Source organism: Tetranychus urticae, chromosome 1 (genome assembly GCF_039701765.1).
Source record: "Tetranychus urticae isolate SD_2017Ah chromosome 1, NJAU_TeUrti_SD_1.0, whole genome shotgun sequence".
Lineage (NCBI taxonomy): Eukaryota > Metazoa > Arthropoda > Arachnida > Trombidiformes > Tetranychidae > Tetranychus > Tetranychus urticae.
In genome coordinates, this window is record NC_142958.1 from 3,143,487 (window position 1) to 3,168,713 (window position 25,227).

General features: G+C 31.3%; 1 protein-coding gene across 2 annotated transcripts in view; it reads right to left on the reverse strand.

The window, feature by feature from the left end:
* The window catches only part of LOC107367742 (uncharacterized), a 69,489-nt gene that overhangs the window by 13,496 nt on the left and 30,766 nt on the right, over window positions 1–25,227 (reverse strand). For both annotated transcript variants that reach the window (XM_015935500.3, XM_089270217.1), the window contains exons 2-4: window positions 20,709–20,841; window positions 19,079–19,197; window positions 18,832–18,944 (exon numbers count right to left, since the gene is read on the reverse strand). In XM_015935500.3, the coding sequence (XP_015790986.1) occupies window positions 18,832–18,944; window positions 19,079–19,197; window positions 20,709–20,841 (365 nt within the window). The remainder of the gene's footprint in view (window positions 1–18,831; window positions 18,945–19,078; window positions 19,198–20,708; window positions 20,842–25,227) is intronic.

A 25,227-nucleotide genomic window follows, 5' to 3' on the forward strand; every position in this document is an offset into this window, starting at 1 on the left:
TGTGATAGTATTTATGCCTTAATTTTTTCATTATTCATTTGTTTAATTCCAATCCTTTACAAGTATCAAATTAGTGATAAAACTATGGGGAAGATTCGTACATATCAAGATGTACTCATGCAACATGAAAATGCATTGAAATTTTATCACAATATCACATATCGCTTATTCAACGCAGTGATATCAATGTTTTTTTATTGGACGAATATGGGAATTTGTGAGGGAAATGGATTTCATATGGTAACAAATAGCCGATAAAATCTAACAATATGTAATGAAATAACCCCCTTAATTTTTCGCTTATTCATTTGTCAATTCCAATCCTTTAAAAGTGTCAAACTAAGGTTGGTATTTTGTTCGTATAAAATCATCAAAATGTATTTTGTTTTTTTTGTTCATTTTTATCCAAATTACTTCTCGAGTTGAAGGTGAAATTTCATGTAATGATGAGTGTTTCACTAAAACATATTGTATATCAAGTGATGGTTCTGGTGTTTGCTCCGAAATAATCTAGTTACAGCTCAATTCAAAGTGGTTCCAGTCTTTGGTGACTATGATCACCTTCAACTAACCCTAAAAGGCTTTAATGTAGCACAAGATGCTGAAAAGACACTCAAAGTATTCATTAAACAACGTTTTGTTCTTGGAAATACCTATACTTGTTACAAATCGTCTAATGGGTCAACTGATACAAAGTATGCTATTGGAACCTACAGTTTAACAACTGGATCATCGTCTTACGAAGAGGGTGTTTTATCCTGTTCTTGGACTCTTATGATTAATCATGGTAACTGGCCGAAGCGAGTAGATCTATTTAAAGACAGTTTACAATCAATAACACTCTATGATGACTTAGCGGAGATCTTAGTTGCTCAAGACACTAGTTTATTTGGTAGTTATCACGCTCAATATCTTGAGTGTTGTAATGTTCACGGCAATGATCAGTTTCTACTCACTTTTGATCAAACCGAAAAACAAATTCATTATCAACTGTATCATTGGAAAGACAATGTTAACCGAGTGACTGTAACTTTAGCGAGAAAAGACGGAAGCCAACTAGAATTTTCATGTTATCTTAATTGGAACATATTAGATGCGCATATAACCAATGGTACAAAACTTATGTATATCGGCTCACAAATGATAGAACCAGCTGTTATCAGAGGCGAAATATGCTCTTGGGCTACTCCTTTTATTTTGGGTGATTCAAGAATCAGTATCGATGCATCTACCAGTGTCTTTGACCTGCAATTTGCTATTGACAGCCTCAAAGTTTACACTGAAAAAGATGTTACATTGAAAAATTCAAAAACTCAGTCAGTAAATGGTGTGACGGAAAAATTTGATAACTGATTCCAAATCAAATCAAATCGGTGGTTTTTTGAAAATTTAATCAACAAATAAATTCAAATTGCATTCAAATCTTTCATTTTCATTACATGGGAATTAATCAAAGGAAATGTGATTACACCCAATCAACATAAAAATCTCGCAAAGCTTGACCTTTAATCCATTTTCTAAAGCACGCTAAGATAAACTTGGAAATGTTTTGGCTCGTTTCTACTTATTGTTTTCCTGTCTACATTTCAGTTTGATTTATTTGATACAATTGTTTGTGATAGTCTACTCATCGGCTTTAAAGTTTTAAATGCTCAAAAGTGGAATTGTTACTGTTAGTTTAAATGAAACTCAAATTGAGATCTGGGATTGAGATATTAATAGTTAAATAATAGTTAAATAATAGTTGAATAATAGTTAAATAATAGTTGAATAATAGTTAAATAATAGTTGAATAATAGTTAAATAGATTATTGAGAAAATGAAATTAAGGTTGAGATGGTATTTCATTGATACCGAATATATCACTTAATTGTGCCGACTGTCATCTATTGACCTTTCGAGAGCAAACCATGCTACATTGTGAGTGTGAAAAACAAAGAGAAAGTGTTTATTGAATTTCGAGGCGAAATTGAATCTGTCAGATTGTTTGATCAACTTGAAGAGTTGTAATGATGAGTGTCTGGCAAATTGATGAAAAATTTTTCAACAGTTTTAATAGTTGAATGTTTGTCGGTTTTCATAAAAAAATTGATTTGCATCTTTCGCTGTCTGTCATTACAAGAAAAGGATGAAGAAGAGAATGAAAGGAAAAAACAAATAAACTGAATGATGACTGATAGCGGTTCAGTTATTTGTTTGACTCTACATTTGATGAAAGCTGATTGTTACATGAGTACAAACTTAGTAAATAGTTGATTGTGAGAAACTTTAATGTTCCTTTGTACAGTTTGATGTAAAGAGAGAAACATGGAGCCACAAAATTTTCTCATTTCCTCATCATTTACCTGATATTTCTGACATTATTTAGTTTCTTTCCTTTAACATCATGTTAATACTACAACAAAAACACCAATTTTTCATCCCTTTAACATTATTTTCATCATCATCATCATTCAAAAAACTTTATTTAACACAAAACTCTTTCATCTCACATGCATACTGAAAGTCGTAAAAAAGTGCATAAAAATTTAAATTTAACATTCAATGGTGGAAGCAAGATAAATTAATGTCTATGCTTCATATTCCCATCCATTACGAATTAGATTTTTATATTCATTCGCATTTCTTGATATTAAAACCTTTCCAATCAATAAATAGTCACAATGATCTCATACAGAGCTTCAGCTAATTTCAACTCTTTTTGCTGCAAAAATCGCATTCCCTGTAAACTGAAATTCAATTTTTTAAGATAATTGTTGAACTTATCAGAAGTGAAATGCGATTTTTACTCATTTGCGAGTTGCATTACTTTTAGAATTAGAGTGACCTGATGAGAGTTTTGTGACTGAAGTTAAACTCAATTTGACCTTAAACCTTCAAAGAACCAAATCGATTTTGGCTTTGCAACTCGAACCATTTGTTACACTTTAACCATTTTTTAAACTTATCGATTTTTCGTCACATTAATAATGCAAAATAACCTGATGATTCAAATCTTTGAACCGGCAAAGTTAAACTTGGAGTCGAGCAAATGGACATTTATTCTTGGTCTAATATAATTAGCTTCTCCTTCTTTGCGTTGAGTTTTTCAACATGAGTTGATATCTTAACTTAATTATCAACATGCATCTTACCAATTATTATTAATAATGGCAGACAAAATTATTAATCAATGTCCAAAGCAATTAAGATTTGAAACATTGGAGGTAACAAAAGGTTGTAAAAAAGGGTAAAACAGTCGACCTGAAGGTTCAATCAACTTGAAACTCTTTAACAAAAGAAGTCAATTTGTGTTGACCATTAACTGTTAATCATTATTAACAATATAATAATCAACATTAATAGTTTGTCAAACCATCATTTATCATCAAATGATTATCCAACTTACAATTGACCTTAACCATCTTTAACACCATTTGTCAAGTATTATACAATAATGAACATTGTACCAACCAACAAAAGGTTTAGTGAAAAAAGGTAACAATATTGACCAGAAAAAAAAATTGAAACCAAAACAAACCAAGTAAAACTAGTTAATTCAACCAGATTAATTCAAGATGATTACTTTGTGATGAATAAAAAACCAGCAAACCAGGTCAGTTTTATAGTTAAATTAATCAGACCATGAATTGAATTGACTTTGAAAGGAGGCAAAAATCAGATTATAAATTAATAAAAGCAAGTTAAATAAATTGAATACATCATCACCAGATAATGTGAACTCCAAGATCACTCCAAAGTCAACCTAATGCATCAAACCTTTCCACCACAAAATCACTTTGAAACCACAGACATCAGCATTAACAGTTTCGAAACAAGTATCGAGTTAAAAATTTATTTTACAAAGTATTCGATGTGAAATTGTCAAGACTTTTGAACTTTCAACTGACATTTTGGAAGCTTCTAACCTCCCTGCTGTTCGTTAACTGAAGCCAATTGAAACGTTTTTGAGTCACCTTAAGGCTAAAGTTTATTTTGAGGAATTTTTCGCTCCAAATGTTCAGGAATTAATAAGCAGAATCAAGAATAAGCTCAAAAATTTGACTCTGAATATTTTATGTCCTTAAGCTCATGACCAAGCTTATGACCTTGTGTAGCTCAAGAAATGAAATTAATTGACCAAGAAACAATCGAGTTGAATCCCAGAACTTTTTAACGAGAACTTTTTTCAAACAAAATTTTTAACCTCAGGTTATTGTCCTTTTGTCCTTTCGAGGAAGTGCTCTGATTGCAGTGTCTACCTTGTCCTTAATGACGGTGCAAACCATTGTTAGTTTATTCAAATGTTGTCTTTATATGAAAGAGTAATAAAAAAATGCGACTAATTGATTTCCTAAATTATAAAACCTGGAAATGAATCGAGTGAGACAAGCAGCAAAATAAAAGTGACAAAATGCATTTGAATTGCAATTTTCAATCAGTCTTAATGCAATATCAACTGAATCTTTCTGAACCTGGAATTCCTGGAAAAACTTTGTGTCTCATTGCTATCAAAAAGCAACTTGTAACACCTTAATGTATCTTTGTCTAGACGAACTGACAGGTGGAAAAATAAATTAAGTGATAACTTTGAGCGTAATTTGATTTTTTTTTAATTTTCTGTATCAGTTTATTGAGCAAGATCAAGGCACTCTTTGATTCAAATTGATTAATCCCTTCAAATCTTGTGCAATTTCATCAAAATTACATGGCCTGGGATCAACTAATATTAAAAAGCTGTTTCATTTGGCAATCAAACAAAAGCAAAATCCATCAATTGTTTACTCAAATCCTGATGAAACTTATAAAAGAAGAAAAAAAGGTTCATCTTGTGTTCATGTAAAGTTCATGTTATGCTCATGTTATTCTCATGTTCAGCTGATGTTATTTGCTTTTGTGATTTACTTTGTGTAATAGTTTATAGCTTTTTGTGTTGAAAATCATCACAACAAGATGTGTTCATTTTGATTCTTTACTTTTCTCTCTGCATTTATTTCCATGTGAACAGTTCGACAATTGAAACCAAACTGAAAATGAACTTTGATTGAGTTATTGTGCGAGTCAAATTTAACAACATTTGAAGGTAATTTTGAAAACAGAGGAACACAATTGTTTATTCAAACTGCAATTTGATTGAACAATCCAGTAAACTCAGAGTTCCGGAGTAAAACGAGTAATCATAAAGAGTATGAAATGGCTTCGATTAAACTATTTGTTTGGTTGAAGATGAAAATCCCTTTATCCAATAATGTATAACAGATAATCAATTCAGATGGTGAGATAACACTTACTCTGAACAATTTAACGATGAAAGAAGCAAAAAATGTGTGCAACATTGAAACAAGATAAAAAGGTAACTCAGATAATGTTGGATGATAAAGATAAGTTTGAAAGTAAAAAAAGTATTATCAAGCAAAATGGCTCATTTCGAGAGCATTTATTGTTCTATTCAGTCTTTGTTTTTCGTTCTGCACTTCAATGGAATCATGATTTTCTAGAAAATAAACAGAACATGCAATTTTCTCGATTCAACTTTACACCAATGCCTGATGATGTAAGTTAGAAAAAAGTAAATCAAGATGCATCATGAGCCGATGTTATTGTTTGTTGAAAGCAACATTAAAACAATAATAATAACGCTAAAATCTCATAAATCAAGTTTATTTTTTCGTTGACGAAATTTTCACTCCCAGTCGTCTGCATTAGAATATGAAAATGCATCAACATCATCATCAACAAATGGATTTTAAATATTTATTTTGACATTATTTGGACGATTTCGACTCAATGAGACGAAGCTCTCATATCTTCGTCACTCTCGCATCTAACCTGAAAGTCCGTGCGCGATTCAAGGATTGGAGGATTCTGCAAGGGGCTTACTCTAGTGGGTAATTAACAGTTGGTCTTTTAACCTTTTACCTCTCATTTTATAGCCCTGTGGCTAAGATGTCTGGCTCCGTACTAAGAGGTACAAAGTGTTGGAGGTCGTGCAGTGTTTCTTTCTTGTCAAACACTCGATGGAATTGCTAAATGTCCGAACATTTCCAATTTGATTATATCTCAGGCAAAACTGTACAATAATTGTGAAAATAAAATGTTCACCTCAAATTATATCGTGATTAATTTAGGTTTACCTAACCACTTCTCTATCACCTTTACATCCCAAATGATACTTACAAAGTGCGAAATAAGCAGAGAAAACTTTACTTCTTTGCAATTATCGCGTCTATTAAAACGCATTATCGACTAACCATGTTACATGATAAAGTGAAATGACAGAGTAAATACAAGATCAAAGTCAATTTTTACAGTTGAAAACGTTCCAAGTCAATCTTGTTCTTTACCTTTTCTTCTTACCTGTCGATTTCAAAGTTATCAAATATCATTTGGTGCCATTTTGTTTGATGGATTGGATAACTTTCTAATCTTTCGTAAAAAAAGGCTTGGTTAAGTTGAGAGGAAACAATATATAATTGGAAATGTTGGAAAAGGAAGAAAAGAAAAAGTTGAAGGAAAAACTCAAAACTCAATCATTGTGAGTTGAGGAAAGTACACATTACATGATGAGAAACATGAAAATGTTGTTTCAAGTTTATCAGTGAGCATAATGCACTTTCATTCACTTGTAAAGTTCAATCAAAATACATCAATTGAGGTGAAAAAGCAAAAAGAGACAAAAATTGATAACTCAAAGTAAAACAATTTTCAATATTCTACCAAATTCAAGTCAATCAGGTCATGAACTTGTTATTTCAACATGATTGTTCACACGAGCAAATGAATTATTGAAATATTCAAACGCAATAATTGAACTTTTAAAATAAAAAATCTTTCCATTTGAAACTCCAAAAGAACTCCAAAAAAGTTCCAAAAAAAGTCAACCTCCAATAACAACATTCGATTCAATATCTGAATAAATCAAGTCAACATAAATAGAAAGAAAAAAATTGTAAAAATTCTCTTCTCGGTGAATACCATTTAAATGATATTTTTCACTCCCAGTCAATGACTCCCTGATAGAAACGAAATTTGTGTGAAAAATAAATGTTTCAAATTTCATTACAAGTTGTTAACTTGATATTGTTGTTGTTAGCAATAAGATTGTCTCGTAATTTTGAAATGAAAAAAAAAACTCAGTCGATAAAAGAAAATAGCTCAAGGTTGTAAAGTTTTCTCTTCTTTTCACCTTCCTTTTACCTTTACAGAAATCAATAGCTCAACCTGGATAAACATCAAATGTGTTCAATTTGAGCTTCAATAGTTTACTCGGCAAAAAGATAATAATGATGAAAAAAGTGAGAATTGAAAGGATAGCGAAAAAGGTTCAACTATTTTGAAACTTAATTTTATCTGACTTATCTTGTTGAGTATGAAAGTGGTGAAAAAATTTCAGGTAAAAGTTTAGTTTTTTTGTTTCTTTTGATACAAACTTTCAATCGGTTCATCTTAATTCTTGATCTAAACTCTTTATAATATGCTTTTGATGGGTAAAGTAGAGATTAAGCTCAAACTCGATTTTTTCTGTTTTTTTCTTCTCTTTTTCTCGACTTTCCATGAGGGAACAAAGTTTACTCATATTTTCGTTTTGCAACTTCATCTCCAGGTAACTGCTTGATTACAAATCAGTTGAATCATTTTTTTCTCGACCCATTCTTCTGTCGCTGTTTGTACTGAAAGAGAAAAGTTTTTGAAAAAAATTTCTCTTTTCAGTCACACATTCATTTTCATGTTATTCAAGTTTCAAATTGAATTTACGTGATGCTGATTATTCACAATGATACAACAATTGAAGTTTTTGACATTCCATTTGACCATTATCGAATCAATTTAAAAGACTAAATCAGATAAGAAAATTCAATTTTCATTTTTTCTCTCTTTTCGACTCATATCAATATTAAATGATATTATGTTTGAATGGTCAACTTGAAACTGCTTTGCATATCAAGAGATTGATAAACTAAACTTTTCTCTTTTGCCTATTCAATCTGTTTCGATTGAATGTCAACATCGAATTGCGAATTGCAGTCTTTTTAATTGACCAGATTCGACTGATAAAATTACCTGAACCGTTCACAATCTTTGTATTGCTTTATTAGCTTTGCCTCGAGGTTAAACTTTTTTTTTGTTTTCCTCTGTTGTGTTTGCTCGAGTTTGATGGAGAAGGAAAAAGGCTCAAGGTTTCCATATCAGAGTAAATTTTTTATCAATCTACTGAGCAAACAGGAACTAGTTGTCTAACAGGTGCAAAGAACGTGAACCATTTTTTGTTCAGTTCATTATTGTTCCGGAAATAGTTCCAATGGAATTTCATTTCTTTTTCTTTCGCTATATCGATTTCTGCATCGCTATTATCAATGATAACTTGATAACCAATATTGCCTTTCATTATTTCAATATTCAAAAATTAACGTTGACAAGATCACTCTCATTGGCTCTATGGTGCACTTGATCACATTTAAAAACTCGAATCGTCTAGAAGAATGTTAAAAGTCGAGCGGGTCAAAAAGAAATTCGATTTCCTTAGTGATACACTCAATGTATTTCTTTAAAGATTTTAATATCGAAAGTATTCATTAAATAACATTTTTATGCCACTTGAAACATAATTCTGACCAGAAAATTTGACATCAGTTAATGTCAAATGACAAGTTTGAGCTATTTGCATAAATGCAAACTGAATTAACCTTCAACAAATAATAAGATTGGAGATGAGATTGATCAAGAGAGTTAACTCTTATTTTATCATGCAAGATCAGTGATGGACTAACTTTGCGTTTTTAAACAAGTTTTGATTCTTATGTTGATCGATTTACTTCTGATAATACCTGCCAATCTGGTTGAGTTTTTGTTTGAAAAAATGATTTATCGCTTTCGTTGCATGTTAATCAGATGAAACTGAAATTTGAACTTTAATCTTGTTGTTTGAAACTGAGAAATAAAGTGCTTTGTTCAACCCATGCAATCAAAAGAACACATATTGGTCAAGTTCAGCATGAAATCATGAATATTTTATGGATTCCAAGGGAATAAGGAATAGAGAAAACTGTTGAAGAAAATGATGAAGACAAATATCATTCCAGATTATTCAAGAGTAGATACTAATCTAACGAATCAAGAGTCAATGTAATATTGATGTTTCATTCAGAACTGGAGCAACCAATGAAGATTAAATGTCAACTCGTGATATAAACCTGAACAAAGAACTAGAAGGTTAAAGAAAAGAAACATTTGTCATTCGATTGATGTTATTTGATTTGTATCCAGACTTGTGATTCACGTCAAATTAATGAGTCAATTTTAACTTTAAAATTATTCTGCTAATTGAATCAAGCTGACAATTTGGTTATTTTAATTGAATAAAAGCAAACAAGAATATGATGATTAAGTCAATTTTATATAAAAAGTTGACTAAACAATTAGTTTTATAACGACAGCCAGACATGAAGCCAAGAGTGAAAACTGACAAGGGAAAAACAAAAGTGAATTGAATTTTTCACTTCAATTATTACCAATTTCAGAAGCAAGAAAATGGATAAAGAAAAAGAAATTTCAATTTGACTCGTTTTAATTAACAGACTAATTGAGTTTTACCGCAATTACAACGCTAAGTAACTGGCATTTGTGCATTTAAATGCAAAATTTACCTGATTGAAATTAGATGTGAAAGTTTATTAGAAAAAAGAGTGAATCAAATCTCTCATGAGAAATTAATTGAATAATTAAGCGGAGTAGAATTAAGTATTACATTTGATTGCAAGATTAAACAGAATTGAAATTGAATGCTCAATTGCAAGATTCTGAAACGCTCCTTACTTCTTTAAGCTAAATGAAAATTCAGCCATCAATTAATCAATCTTGTGCCCGAGTATGTAATCACTAATTCATTATTCCCGATATATTATTATTTGAATAAAGCACAAGGCCACAAAGTTTCAAGGCACTTCGGCGAATCACGAAAACTGGAGTTCAAACATGTCACCATCAGAATGTATCAGATAATATTAACTTTCAGCTAACTCTTTATGTTTCTAGCTAAAAGCGACTAACTTGCCCATAAATTGGCAGAACTTCTTGTAAAGATGAATAAAATTTTACTTTCCAAAATGAGTAGGTTTTCACATTTTTCACCGAAAGATGTATTAGAAAATGAGCCAAACCATTGAATTGTTCGAAACAGAAACTGAATAGCTAGCCAAAGCCAAGCGAAGTTCATGTAATATTACTTAAACATCGTTATCAGTTTAATTAAGATCAACATTTATTAAGAAAAAATTTTAAACATATCAGATTTTACTTGTTAAACATTGTATTGTTGGTGAGTAAGAAAAGTTGCCCGGAATCATGAAATTATTGCATTTTTTCGATATTTATGAATGTGTTAGTAAAAAGATAAGAAAACGTCTGAAAATCTTCCTCAACCTCTTTTTTATGAATATTTCGGTCCACGCCAAGTCTATCGTGAACTTTGGCAGCCATTTCGCCTATTATACTGGTCATCTTTGGACTTTCAAGGAAATTCTTTAACTCTGTAGCAGAGATGTTGCAAATTTGATTGAAATGAATCAACTGTGTATCTACTGATACTGTAACACCAATAATAATACAGTAAAACAAGAAAATAATATAAAACTGTTGAAGTTCCATCGTTTTTTTGTTACTTGTATTCTGTCCGGCTTATAACTTTTTATAAATGAACACGTTAACAGTTCTGTCACTGGTTTTTATACGCACCTGATGATCAGAATAAATTATTGTTATACTTCTTTTTAATGGATTTTATTTTTTCAGCGATATTCAATTAGAAATGTAAATATGTGACTCATTTTTTGAGTTTATTTAGCATGCATAGTTTAGTATTGAGTTGTCAGTAAATTTTAGTCTCTTTAGACATTTTAGTTGCAGTTTCAAGAGTCTCTATAAAATCGAGATTCAATTAAGACAATCCATTGACAGATTTATCAAAAAATGTTTAGTTGATTTCAGCATAATTTTTGTTGATATTTGGGATATTAACCGGATAATCCAATAAGACGCGACCTTACGAGATCATAAGGACATCATACAATTTTTATAACGGATGCTTTTATAAAAATTTCAAAACACACACCATTATAATACAAATTATTATTATCAGGAGGAAGTATAAACGAGATAAAAGTAAACATCGCAAAAATCAAAAATAGACTTATAATAAAGCTCGTACACAGTGTTTGAAATTTATTCAATTTTAGCTAATACAGGTTAGCTAAATTTGCCAATTGGGCCGTCCCTGCAAACCGTCACGAACTTGATAATTATTTGAACGCAATCGCGGAAATTCATTTTTGTTGAACCTCTTCAGTAGCTTAGTAGAAACTTAATAAAAGTCACTACGAATCGCTACAAAATCCACTTTGCCATTAGCCTACCACCCTCAAGATACAAATCAGGAAAAACCTTTTCTGTTGCTGACAATGTATCAACTAAGAAACGGATAAGCTTGAAAAGTGAAACAGTCAAATTATTAATTCATAATTATCAATCATATTCCACTTTTCGTAATTCGTAATTTCCTTTTAGACATTAAAGCTAGGCTTATGCTTCGGTCTAAAAACAGTTTATGACTTTTCTCAATTTCATAGCGCGGAGCTAAAAGCTAAATAAAATTTTGAAAGGCTAATTCAATATCTAATCCTTTAGCTCTAAAACCCAGAATTGTAGAAGCTCAACCTATGATCAATGATATTGAATGAATCAGTAGACAGTCAAAAGATGCATCAAAACCATTATTATGGTTTGTCCTTTTTTGTCAAAACAATAATCACATTTATTAATAATCATAATACCAGCAGTAACTGTCATTATCAATTTGCAAAGTTAATGGTTAAAGGAGCAACAATTTGAAGCTGTTTGATATTTTTATTCTCACTAAATTGAATTGAAACAAATTTCAATTTTTGACCAATTTTGGTGCAAAAAGTCAATGTAATTGTTTTCATTTCCGTCCAATTGGATATAATGCAATATTGATGAGAAACTTCATTTCATGACATTTCTAATTTCCAATTCAATACAAAATCAACAATTTTTTTCTCTTTTTTTCTTACCTTATTTAATCCTAATAACGCAATATGATAATGTAATACTCATGTAAATGAAGATTATGATTCATGAAACAGTTCAACATTTCATTTCTTATTCATTATTGAAATTATCATGACATAATCAGTGATGAAACTAAGAATACAAAAAGATTTAAATTCTATAAATATTAAGACTAATAATAGCGATGATGATAATGGAAATGATAATTTGAAAAAATTTTCTCTTCTTTTTTTATCGTTAAAGACTGAGTTTATCATACTGATGAAACTGAACTTTTAGTCAAATAATAAGCTTACACTAAACTCTTTTTTTTCATGCTTATTAATTCAATTAAACAGATTTATATAGTTTGCCCGAGTTATAATCAAGTCAGGTGATTAAAATGGATGAAAGTGAAATCTCATTAATCTGTGGTAAAAATGAAGGGATAAAAGGATGAGAATGAAGAATCAGATAGAGAATGATGATGATCAACTCAATTAATTTACTGACAAGAGTATCATTAGAAAGTTTGTCATCTTGTTTCATCATCATCATCGTCTGTTTCCTTCCCATTCAGAGTTACTTTTGTACCGTATTATTGAATCACCATGTGGGCCAATCTTTCTATTAATGATAATGTTAAGAATATTGTTCATCATCAAAATTTTTTTCCCTTTTCTTAACCTTTTCTTTTTTCCATCATCATTATCATCTGTTACGTGCTCGGTGACTTCGGTAAGATGAACAGTCAGACTGTTTATAATGATGATGGCCACAGTGAACATGATTAACTTGTCCATGAGATAACATTTAACTCTGGATGAAAGGTTCAGATTAAGGAAGGGCAGGTAATGTTATTCAATTGAGAAATCCTTGAGGAATAATAGTCTCAATAAACTGAATTGGGCAATTGTTGGATTTTTTGATTGAAATGAATTTTTATTAGAATCCAATTATCCGTCAGTTTTTTGCCTTCAATAATTTAGGTATTAAATGAATGTCAGGTAGTTCGATTGAGAACTGAAACTTGGACTGGGAAGTAAAAGTCATTAGTAAAAAATCAACAAAACTTTTTGATATCCCAGTACTGAATATGTTAGTCTATTTTGAGCTACAAATGGGTTCATTGCGAATGATAATACAAATGTATTTCCAATTCACCGAAAATTGATAAAAAATGAAATCGATTAAAGCTTCAATCAGAACAGTCCATTATCCCTGCATTTAGCAATCCAATCAATAGCATAAATTCAATCAAACTCGGCATCATTATCGGAGAATTTTTAATTAATAAAAAATAAAACTACAATGTAATTGTTTTTATTGGAAAATGAAAATCTAATTGTTTCACTCATGAACATTAGACATTTTGATTGCCATCAACAATATTTCATCAGTATTTGGAAACTATTCAATCAATGGAAATTGAAGTCTATCACTTCCTTGAGTTTGGACATCTTATCAATTACTCGTAACTTAGCTTAGTGTTCAATAACTAAAGTACTTAACAATGAAATTGAATGTTCCCTTCAACGGCTCCTTGAGATTGGTCTATCATGATCGTTCTACAATGGACCAAGATGAATTTGTATCAGATACCCTGAAAACCTACGGATCAATTACGTTCGGAAAAGTACCAATTGAATGGATTGCAGGTGACCCCGATCAGAATGACTCTTGTCATTCATCCATTTGTTCATCACCTTTTCTTCGGTCCATTCAATCTGGCCTCAATGATGTCTCATTCCCTGCTGAGGCAATGGACGATTTCTCATTGGTTCCAGAAAACATGAGTTTCACTTCATTGATGGAGTCTGAAGGCTGTGGTTTTGTCAACCTTTACACTGAAACTGCAATTAAATCTGAATATGTTGGAATCTTGACTAGTTTTCAAATAATCCAACTCAATGTTTACATTCTAATTGGTTTCTTGTTCACCCTTGGCGTTTATATTCATTTAGCCCGTGAGAAGAGTCTACCTTGGTCTTTCAAGGGTACAATAAAACGGCTGATTGATGGAAAATTTGGCTTCATAATTTTGGTCATTTGCTACTTTGGCGTCTTTTACGTCTCCAAATTATTATCATCTTCATTTACGACCAACTATTCCATTCAATCTCGAGATGAACCTTTGGTTTATTTGGATGATCTCAACAAGTCAACTCAATCTGTAGCTGCCATTCATAATTTATACTGTGCTGTTAAGACGACGGACGATTCATTCTTGTCAAGTCATATCAATACAGTTGATGTTGAGGAAGGTTTTAGCTATATTTATGGTCATTTATTCGATGACAGAATCGTGCTTTTTGAATCAATAACTGCAACCAAGATTTACGCAAGAATATTTTGCAACTTTATGATAAACGTCAAGAAAAATGCTAACTTTTATATTCACGTTAGTAATCAGCGTTATTTCAATACTTTACGGTTACTAGTTTATCACAAGTTTATCGAGAAAAGCAAGAAAGAGTTTCTACAACGGGCAGCTTATTCCTGCCTTGAGATGGGCTTCTGTCTTGACGCACTTGATAAGGCAGTCACTGCGGTTACCGAGAGGAGAGTTAGATATTATAAAACTTGTGCTCAGTGCAAACGCTATAAACAAATTGAAAGCCCTCCAATGGCATATCATCCGATTGCATTTATCACGATTAAAGATTTACTCTATCTTTTTGTTCTTCTCTTGATTCTTTCAAGTTTCGTTTTAATCATCGAATTAATTCGCTCATACAATCGTGATAAACCAGTCAAAGAAAAGAAACCATTTCTTCATAACTCTTCCGACGGTGGATGGCATAATAATATCATCAAAGTCAAGACATTTTTGTTGAGAAAGCGGTTAACGCATGATTATCCAATATATTACTAGAAGTAACGATATTGCCATGGTCAAAGCACTCGCAAACTCGCCTAATTTTCTAGTCTTTATGAGTATAAATGATAAACGGGTGCGTTGGATGTATTATATTATTATGTAATATAAGTCCTTGATAAGTATTAAAATTTTAAAGCTGCAAGTGTCTTGTATTATTTGCCAGAGTATCGGTTTACCATCGAATTGGATATCCACCAGCTTTATAATTTATTGATATAAATTTGAAAACCGGACTATTTCAAGTTTTATTGAAATGTTTTGAAAATATTTTCTATTATTATAATATTGAAAAATCAATTGCAACAGACGATAAATGAAGTAATTCACGTTACAAAAAGCTTTACAAGATGAAGATTGTATTAATACAGTACACGCCAAAAGTTTAGGAATTTTTGATTTTTCTTGATTAAAGAATTAGCAATTCAATTTTCTTGTTCAAATTAAATTAACTTACACATTTTTTCATGCTCATTTTAATGGTAATTTACAAATAACAACAGCTCTCTTCATTTTGCTTAAATTTTGATTTGATAGATTTCAAGTGTTAGGCTGGGTGACAAAAGTTTAGGAATTGACTGAATATTCAGCCTGAATCAATCAATAATCAATTGAGCTTCCTCGAGCCTGAATAACTTTTATCATTCTATCATTCATTGAGTTAAAAAGTTTTTTTATCAATTCGTCTGGAATTTCAGACCATGCATTCAGAATGCCGCGTTTCAAATCAGAAACTGAATGAAATTGTCGACCCTGGGAATAGACTTTTCTTGATAGCCATCCCCAGAGATTTTCAATGGGATTCAAGTCAGGGGATAAAGCAGGCCACTGCATAGTTTCAACGCCATTAGCTTCTAACCAATCTTTAGTTGAGTTCGATCGGTGAATAGGTGCGTTATCATGCATAAAAATGTATTCACCGGGTGAAATTAGAGGTGCTTCAGGTAGCAAATATTCAGCAAGAATATCCTGATAATCGCATGATGTCATTTTTGTTTTGCAAAATGCCAAAGGAGTGCAACCATTAATGCCAAAAGCCGCCCAAACCATTACTGAGCCTCCACCACAATTGCGTTTTGCAAAAATTTGCTTTTCTTTTCTCAGATCGTGCCAATAGAATCTATATGCATCTGGTCCATCTAGATTGAACTTTTTCTCATCAGACCAAATTATTTTCGACCAATCATCCATCCTCCAAGTAACATGCAATTTTGCGAATTCAAGTCTGCACAATTTATGATTTGCACTTAGCATTGGTTTTGCGTTATGTTTGCAGAACTTAAGATTCTTATTTTGTTGCAATCGTCTCTGAACTTTTCTTAAACTGCATTGAGATTCCAAAGTACCATGAATTGCAATCGCCGAAATCTTATCATTACTAGCTTGTCTTGCTATTTTTCTGTCGTCTCGATCAGTTGTAACTTTAGGTCGACCGCTACTAATCTAACTTTTATAAGTTTCTGGACTTTTGAGGAACCTAGCAATAGTTTGTGGGCTACGTCCGATCACATCAGCAATTTGCTTTTTAGTCCAATCTGGATTAACTTGAGCCAAAACTGCGATCTTAGCCTTTTCATCTTCACTCAGCATTTTTTTCTGACCCATTCTTTATTACGACCTAAGAAATTGCATAAATCATTATCAAGATCTAAAACTGAACTTCGGAAAATTTACATACCGTAACCTAAGTAATACCGATAATATGACCTCGATTCCTAAACTTTTGGCACAAAAATAATAAAGTAATTGCAACAAATTCAATTTAATTAGTTTAACAAAATTTATTTTATATTTTGATTTGAACATATGATTTAACATGCTTAGGGGAATTAATTACTATGGTTTAGTCCCAATCGAAAAAATAATTTGGCGCAAATTAGAAATAATCAAAAATTCCTAAACTTTTGGCGTGTACTGTATTACTTGAGACACAGAGAAAAGCTTTTATAAATATCACGACAAGAGTTCACTCTTTTTTGCTGTTTAGCTTGATTTGATCATAACAGCTTTGAGTCAGACTTGAGTCTGTTAGACTAGGCTGAGCTTGAAAGCTTGTAAATTTTGACCACATTTTGTCAACATTACAATAAATAAATCTTGAAATTAATTTCTTTCACAATAATGATACAGAATAAAGCGAAGATATCTTCGAATTAGAAAAGAGACTCGAGTAAACGATCATGAACACTGGTTCAATCTGCAGATGAAATGGACGAAACTTTTTCTGGTAAAACTATTGAGGAAAGGTAAAGAATGTGGATTCATTTCCATTGATGCCAATATAATTGGTATCAATAAAAGACGCAAAAACAGATGATAGACAATAACAATGATATAACATTATTGTTATGATTGCTATTATCTTTTAATTTCTCGTAAGCAAGTCTCTCATCGGTAATGCTATTATTACCTGAGTTTCAGTTGAACATCTCAAAGGACATTTTTACTTTTATCATCTATTATCATCCAATTAATGACAAATTAATCTTCAACGTTGCTCCTTTTACCTTCCGATGAACTTGAATACAAGGGAATTAAAAGCTTTCAGTAGTGAGTAAATATAATAATATTATTTATTCACTCATTAAATTACCATAAGATGAAAGGGAATAATCAAGGAGAAAAAATGATTTGATTAAACTGAATAAACTGAATAATCCAGTATTTTAATTATACATTTTTTTGTTCTCCTTTCTTAATTAGATATCCAGCCATCATGATAATACCATGTACTTTGGGCAAAAAAGGTTATAAATTAGCCAATGTTTAATTACAACTGAATCCAATGTATCATTTTTAATTGAAATTTTTGGCCCTTTTGTTCATTTCCAAAATGTTTAAACTTTCCTATTCTCAGTTGAACCATTTAACTGTTCATGGTTATGGAACGAGAATGAATAAAATTGAATTATTCAATCAATTTATTGATCAACAGTAAAGGTATTAAAGTAAAGCTTATTTTACTTCTCTTGCTTTTCGTTCAACTCTTTTATATTTACAAATCAATGAGAGTTGAAAGTTAAATGGGCAAATAAATTCAAGTGTTATTCAACAGATTCATCGATGGTAATCATAGTTAATCACTGATCATGCCTGATGATTCATGATCCATGATCGACATTTTATCAGCTTTTCCTTCTTGCAATAACATGAGTAATAAATGTTTATTAGGATCAAGTCAAATCGAAAAATCGTTTTACTAAAAGTTTGCAATGTAATTGTATCTGAAGGTGACAAGTTTAATTGACTTTGTTTGCTTTGCTTAAATGTTTGCTTTACTCAAGTAGAAAGTTTGTTCAGCCATTTTATGACCTTTACAAAAATACTCATATTCTGCATGGAAAATGGTTGTGAAAAGAAACTTGGAACTTTCAACAAATGAAAATAGTTCTAAGTCGATCTTGGCTCATTTTCAGTTGTAAATTTTCGACTCAGAATTTCGTTAATTATCGACAAATTATGAATACATTTTCATCTATTGACATTTCAGAAATGAATAAGAAATTCTGTAAGAAAATTTGAGGTTCTATTTCATTGACTTGGTTTTGTCATGAAAAGTTAAACAAGTTTGTCATGAGAACTTGAGATTCCTCAAACAAATGAAATGCATTAAAAAACTATTAATGTCTGGATTTCATGCATTTAAATGGAGAGTTTAGTTGATCTTGGTCAATTAGAGAAGCAATTTGTAAAAAACTTTGATTCGTTTGACATTTTGTTGGAGTTGCATTGTGTATTGAGTATCAATTAAACCTCAATTGAAAAATCGGTTAAACGTTTGAACAAATTTGTGTACCGTTTAACTGTACAAAGTAAATAATTAAAATTAATTAACAGCCAACAGGGAATGACAAAATGGCTGCATAAATAAACCAGAAAAGGTGAAGGTTTGAATTGATGAATAAACTTACTTTTCAGTTGATGGGCTTAATTGTGAGGCTAAATTTTCAGGCAATATTTTGTCTCTCTGACTTTTTGTTATTTGATTCAACATTTTTTGAAGAAGATCAGATAGAAAATTGAACTGAATAAACAAAACCAGCCAGAAGTTCAATTAGAGGAGCATTTGTGGAGAAAAAAAGAAATGAAAATGAATAATTAGAAAGAAAAGTCATCTTTGGAATGTTGAATTGAATCATTATTGCTGAACTTATTTACCTCGTCAATAGCAAGGTTAGGATTGACAACGACAGGAAGCATTGCAGGCATTATTTTGGTGGCCAAAATGTTTTCCTCGATCCCAAACTTTTTATCAGTTAACAGGCGCATATACATTCCTGGAAGAAATTAAAGATTATCAAAGTTTGAACGATTAAAGAAAGCATTTTTTTGTGATTTTCTCTTTACATGGTCTGTTATGAGATAATCCAATCGAGAATGTGGAGTTTCGAGCTTACGTGTTACCATTTGTGTTCAAATCAAAGACAAATCATTTACTTCTCTTCGTTTTTCTCATGACTTTTGATCAAATTGATCATCTTATTATTATATGATCGTTTGAAAGCGAAATAGAGGCAACTTGTCGGTCGCAAGATTTGTACAAAGTACGGCCCTATCATTCAGTGCTCGTGTTTAATAAGTTTCTATTGAGATTATCTGATATAATTGTCACTTTTCTAAAGTTAATTATTCAGAGATACCTGAACAGGATTCATGAGTTGAACACAACAACAAATTTAGTATTTATTCAAGGGGCGTAAATTACTACTGAATAAACATGCACTTACACAAAGATCCTCTAAAAAGCTTCATCTCAATAAACGATGAATAAATAGCGTTGTTTTTTCTTTAACATTGAAACTGAATAATCAGATTATCAACTAAATTACACTAAATACAAAGTAAGCTACAAATTCTCGTTAAAAGTCATAGCGGCCTTTCAATCATTTCAAGGAAATAATGGTGGAACTCTCGCGCCTGCAGAATTCTCGATTCCACTGCCGGAGGATGCTGTTGAAAGAATTGCAGAACTATTGGCAGTGAAAGATTTACAAAATATATAGAAAAATTGAATTCTGTTTATTTAAAAGATGCTTAAGTGAATAAAAGAACCTTTGTCAATGACAAATCTTGAAATGTGCTGATAAATTATTTCGTATTAAATATTTTGTTTTCGGGTTTAGTTACTGAAAGTCATCCAAAACACTTTTCACAGACCTTTTAAACCAGCATAAGAGTTTCAACATGACCTCAGAGCTTCATTCTAATTTGAAAATCATATGTTTGCAGTGTAATCGGTCTGTCCAAAGTTGAAATCGATCTTCAAGAGATGGAAATCAAAAGAATTGGTAAAGATGAAAATACCGAAAGGTCGAAATTTCCATTGCAATCCATTTTTAATCATAATTGAAATAAGATAATTGTAAGTTCATTCACGCAATAGCCTTCATTTTATTGCAAAAGCATAAAGCGAGCTTTATTGACGGAATTGATTGAAAATTTCTTTGCCAAAATTGAATTAGCAATAGTAACCTCTTTGAATAATCATGAAACTCTCATGTTGTCTCAATGCTAAATTGACCATAATAAAAGAGTTACAATGGTTTGATCTCTGCTAAAAGAATCTCTTTTCATTTTCTTCTGTCAAATTCATTTCCAACTAAATGAACTGAAAAACCTTGCAATCAACCAGTCTGAACATGAGAAGACTCGAAACTTGACTACTTCCATTACTAGACTTGATCATTGCTTATCGAAATATTGTCATCATGAAGCTTCATCTTCAAAGGTCAACTTGAGGTGACACTAATGGCCACATGTTGTTATTAAAGGTAAAGTGATTGCTTACTAGCAATAGGCATAACCACGGCAGGATCAGTTGGTCTAATTTCACCAAGAACAGGTAACACTTCATTAACTATTTGAGTTTCGTCCAGTTTATCCAACAATTTTTCCAAACATTCTAAGGCTTCAATCTGATCCTGAAATGAGAAAAAATGACAAATTATAGTTAATCAACTAAAAGACATTCAGAGAGGCAATATTCATGCAGGAACCATCTTTACTTCAATTCCAATTCCACCATCATTACCCAGAAAATAAGGATAAAAAAGACGAAAAAAAGTCGACGAAAATTCTTTCCATCATTTGATCTTTTTCAATTACATTAACACTTTCAACTTTTGAATAATCATTAAGCCAATTGAGTAAATCATCAATTGCAATGAAATGTGCTTTTTATGGATAAAACAAGTCTTGTTTCAATCCAAACCATTTTCACATTCAATGAACTTCAGCCAAAATGAAGCTTCAAAATTGACAATAAACTCTTTTCTCAAAGTTAGATGATTACGAGTGATCAAAATCAAGATTGTTAAACATTAAGCGAGTTTTGCTGGATCAAATGATTTCAAATTGTCTATTCAAATTGAGTATTCAAAGTAGAAAAGAAAATCTGGTAAAATTTTCAAGTGAAATAAAGCATTTTGTTGGTGATAAAAAGTTGGATAAATTGTGAATGATTATCATGGTAAAGGGAAAGATTGAAATACGTGACAAAATGATGAAGATGGTACGTGGTGATAATGATAAATCAATGTGAGTTATCATGAAAAATGAAAATGACGAAGTTGAGTGAAACAAAAGTTTACAAGTTTGTTTGCTTTTCGTTTGCTTGATGACCATTTGATTTGAATTCAACACTATTCAGTCTTGACCAACTTGCAACTTTTCAAACATTACTAATCATCTTTTATTGTGGCTTTTCAAATTGAAAACGTCAATGGATGGTGAGAAGTGAACAAAATGTTGATTTACTTTTGGTGCAAAACTCTTGAATGTTGATGACAGTTTCTCAACAGATTTGGTGAGAAATTTTCTCTTCTCTTCTCATTCTTTTTCTTTACATTTCTCATTTTCTTCACTTTCTTCTTATTCTTTGTCTTCACCTTCACCATCTTCTAATTCATCTCCTCTCTATCTAACATTATCATCTTTTAATGTTGATTTCCTCCCTCTTGAGATTTGATTGTGGAGAGAAGACAAGGCGAGAAGAAGATGGTAAAGTGAAGAGAGGAAGAAGGAAAAAAAAGAGTTAACAAAACTGTTTCATTGGAGTAAAACCATGAAGATGTTGATGATGATGATAGGAAGGTGGTAAAGGTTAAGGCAATAAGATGGATGTAAGTTTAGTTTGAACAGTTGATCAAGAAAAAGTTTACTTTTTTTGTCTCTGATGAACACATTAGGATTGAAGGGAAGGTTAATTGGTTTAGAGTTTGCAATTGTAACACTGCAAGTGACGTTCACCAAGTAAAATGATCATAATAGTTTCTTTCAAAGAAACACATTTGAACATTTGATCGAAAATTTGATCTTTGAAAATGCAATTCATTGTCTGATTGAGTTGAACAAAAATTAAACTTTTGTTCCGATTGAAAAAATTTAAAGTCAACATGGCCTGGACAGGGTTAATTATCGAATAAACGCAACTAATGCAGATAATGAATGCAAACGCATTCTTGGCTGCTAAATTTGACGCGATAACACGAGATGACAGTCAATAATAAATAGTAATTTTTTCGGAAATCCTAATATTTATTTTCGCTGAAGAGAGTTTTCATTTGTTACAAGACTCGTGAAAAGTTTATGCAGAGGAAGCAAGATCTCTCAGTTGTTCAAAAACATAAAAATGACTGAGTTATTTTTTCCAACTACACTTTTTTTCTGCAGAAAAGTTTATCATTTGTGTATATTAGATTGGTCATTTGGTGAACTGGATAAATCTTGTTCTGCAGCCCCAACAATTTCCAACAACCCTTGTACAAGTACGTCATCATTGTCGAGCCCGTTTCGTTTTACGGATCCTTGAGTTGGAAGGTTCGACTGGGTATCAACAGATAAAGTGATATTGATGATAAGAAAGACACAAATGTAAAATTTTCGAAGTTCCATCACTTTTTTGCTTGTTTGCACTTTAGTGTATTTGTAAATGAACACCTAACAACTTGATGCACTATCTTTTATACTCAACTAATCATTTGAATCAATAGACGAATATTCGATAGAAACTAATACACTTTATTTTTTCAGTGAGACGTCATCAGAATTATAATTATATGACTCAAAATTCCTCAATTTCTAGGTTTTATTAGTACTTTTCACAGTGAAGTACAGAAAGAGCGAGTCCCTTGAAACAGTAAAAAAGCTGTTTTAAGAATAATAATGTAACAACAAAGGAACAAAGAAAGCTAGTGAAACGCCGAGATCAATAAAAATCATTAAAAACTAAAACTGAAGGTTAGCTCAGTAGGTAAAGGTGTAAGTGTAACTGCGGAGGTTTTGGTTCGAGATTGTAAATACCTGGTATAATTGTGTTAGGCATTGATTTATTTATTTTAATTGTTTTTTGCGATAAATTAACAAATAGCCATCGATCTTTTTGCATTTTAACCAATTCATGAAACATGTTAAATCATTCGACATAACTTATTGCATCAAACAGCACCCCTCGCTTGTTAGAAATGAAGATAAACTCATTCAAAATGCTTGGAAAACTCCATCAATTGCGTCCAAATTCAAGGTACCTCACTGTTCTGATGCGTTGAATAAAGCGCAAATCGAGGTCAACTATTGAAGCAATTTGACTTTTCTATGGCTTTTCCATTGCTATACTCTTCAATAGTTTGGTGTTTTAATTTTACTCATTTGCTACAGCAAACAACATACAAACTGTACAAACTGACAATCATTAAGACACTCTGCAGTCTATCTAGCAATTTCATCAAAAATAAAACCAAAAATGAGTAAAACAAAACTCGATAACAAGCTCAAAAAGTCAACAATACCTATTGAATAAAATTAAGTGCTTTTGTCCTTAGTTCAGTAGGTATGATTGTACCCAGAGTTTCCAAGTCCTATTATAAGGTATGGGCTCTAAAGTTTGTAAGTAAATTTTTCGATTTTTAATGGGGACATAATGACTAGACTGATAGGCATCTAATATGGCTCAATTTAACGGAAATTTTTTAGGCTTTAATACAATACTAATTTTTCTTCATTTTAAACAAAGTCTTTTATCAAATGGGTGCTTGATCGTAATGCTCGTCGTAACTTAATTGTTTCTTCTGTTAGTGATCATCCTGAATTTTCTTTATATGAATGTGCTAAACGACTTAAAGAACACGGAATTGTTGCTCGATCAGTGTACAGAGTTGGAGCAAAAGTTAGGAATAATGAAAGTGTTAATTATTATGCAAATTGTGGTCTTAAGTCCATTAAAATGGACGGTAAAAAATTACGACAATTTGAAAAGATTGCTAAAGGAAGGAATGGCTCCCAGTGTGAATTGGCCTCTAAATTCGGAATATGTCATCCATATTGTCGAAAACTATTGACTAAATTCGGAATCAAAACTTATAAACGAGTTGATGTCCCAAAATCGACGCCCGAACAGTTATGTCGCCAGATGGCGCGACTAAAAAACATACCACAATTAAGGTGTATTGAAAGATTTTGGGCCCATCTCAAACAAAAAGTTTATTCCAATAACTGGAAAGCTGATAATTTCTTGCAACTTGAGAGAAGAATCAAATCGAAGCTATCTGAAATCGATAGTAATTATTTTGTCAAATTATTTGAAAATGAAAAAGAAAAAATATCTCAAGCTGCTGAACAAGGTCCACTATCGATAATTATCTCAAATAAATAATTTATTTCAGCATAAATACTTTGTTTAATTCAAATTATATTTTACTGACAAACTTTAGAGTCATGCCTTAGCAGCTTGTTTTTTCAATATTTTGGTGATCTAAATTCCCTTATTCGCAACTTTTAACACAAGAACTAAAGGGTGTAACGCGTAAGAAGTGAAAATTATCTTAATTTGATAAGAATGAAGATGCAGATGACAATGATAAGAATGTGACAGAATGAGAAGAAGACACAAACTGGACATTCTTATCTTTGTCATCTTCATCTTCCTTCTAATCAAACTAAGATAATTTTCACTTCTTACGCGTTACACCCTTTATTACAATAACAATCATTAAGACTTTTATATCTGTCTAGACGCTTTAAACAAATTTAAACAAAAAATGAGTAAAAATAACTCGATAACAAGCTGATAAGTCAGCAATATCATATCTATTGGATAACATTTTTTACACGAGCTAAAATTAGTTTACATCGATCCATAAAAATAATATCAAATATCAATCTGCCGTTATTTGATTAGTTTACTTGATTAGTTTGAACTTTGAGAAAAGGCAAAAGCCGAGTTCTGTGGGAACCAAAACATCAACTTTAAACACTTAAATAATGAAAAATGACTTAAAATAACTTTAATAATCTATATTGATGGTTGTATA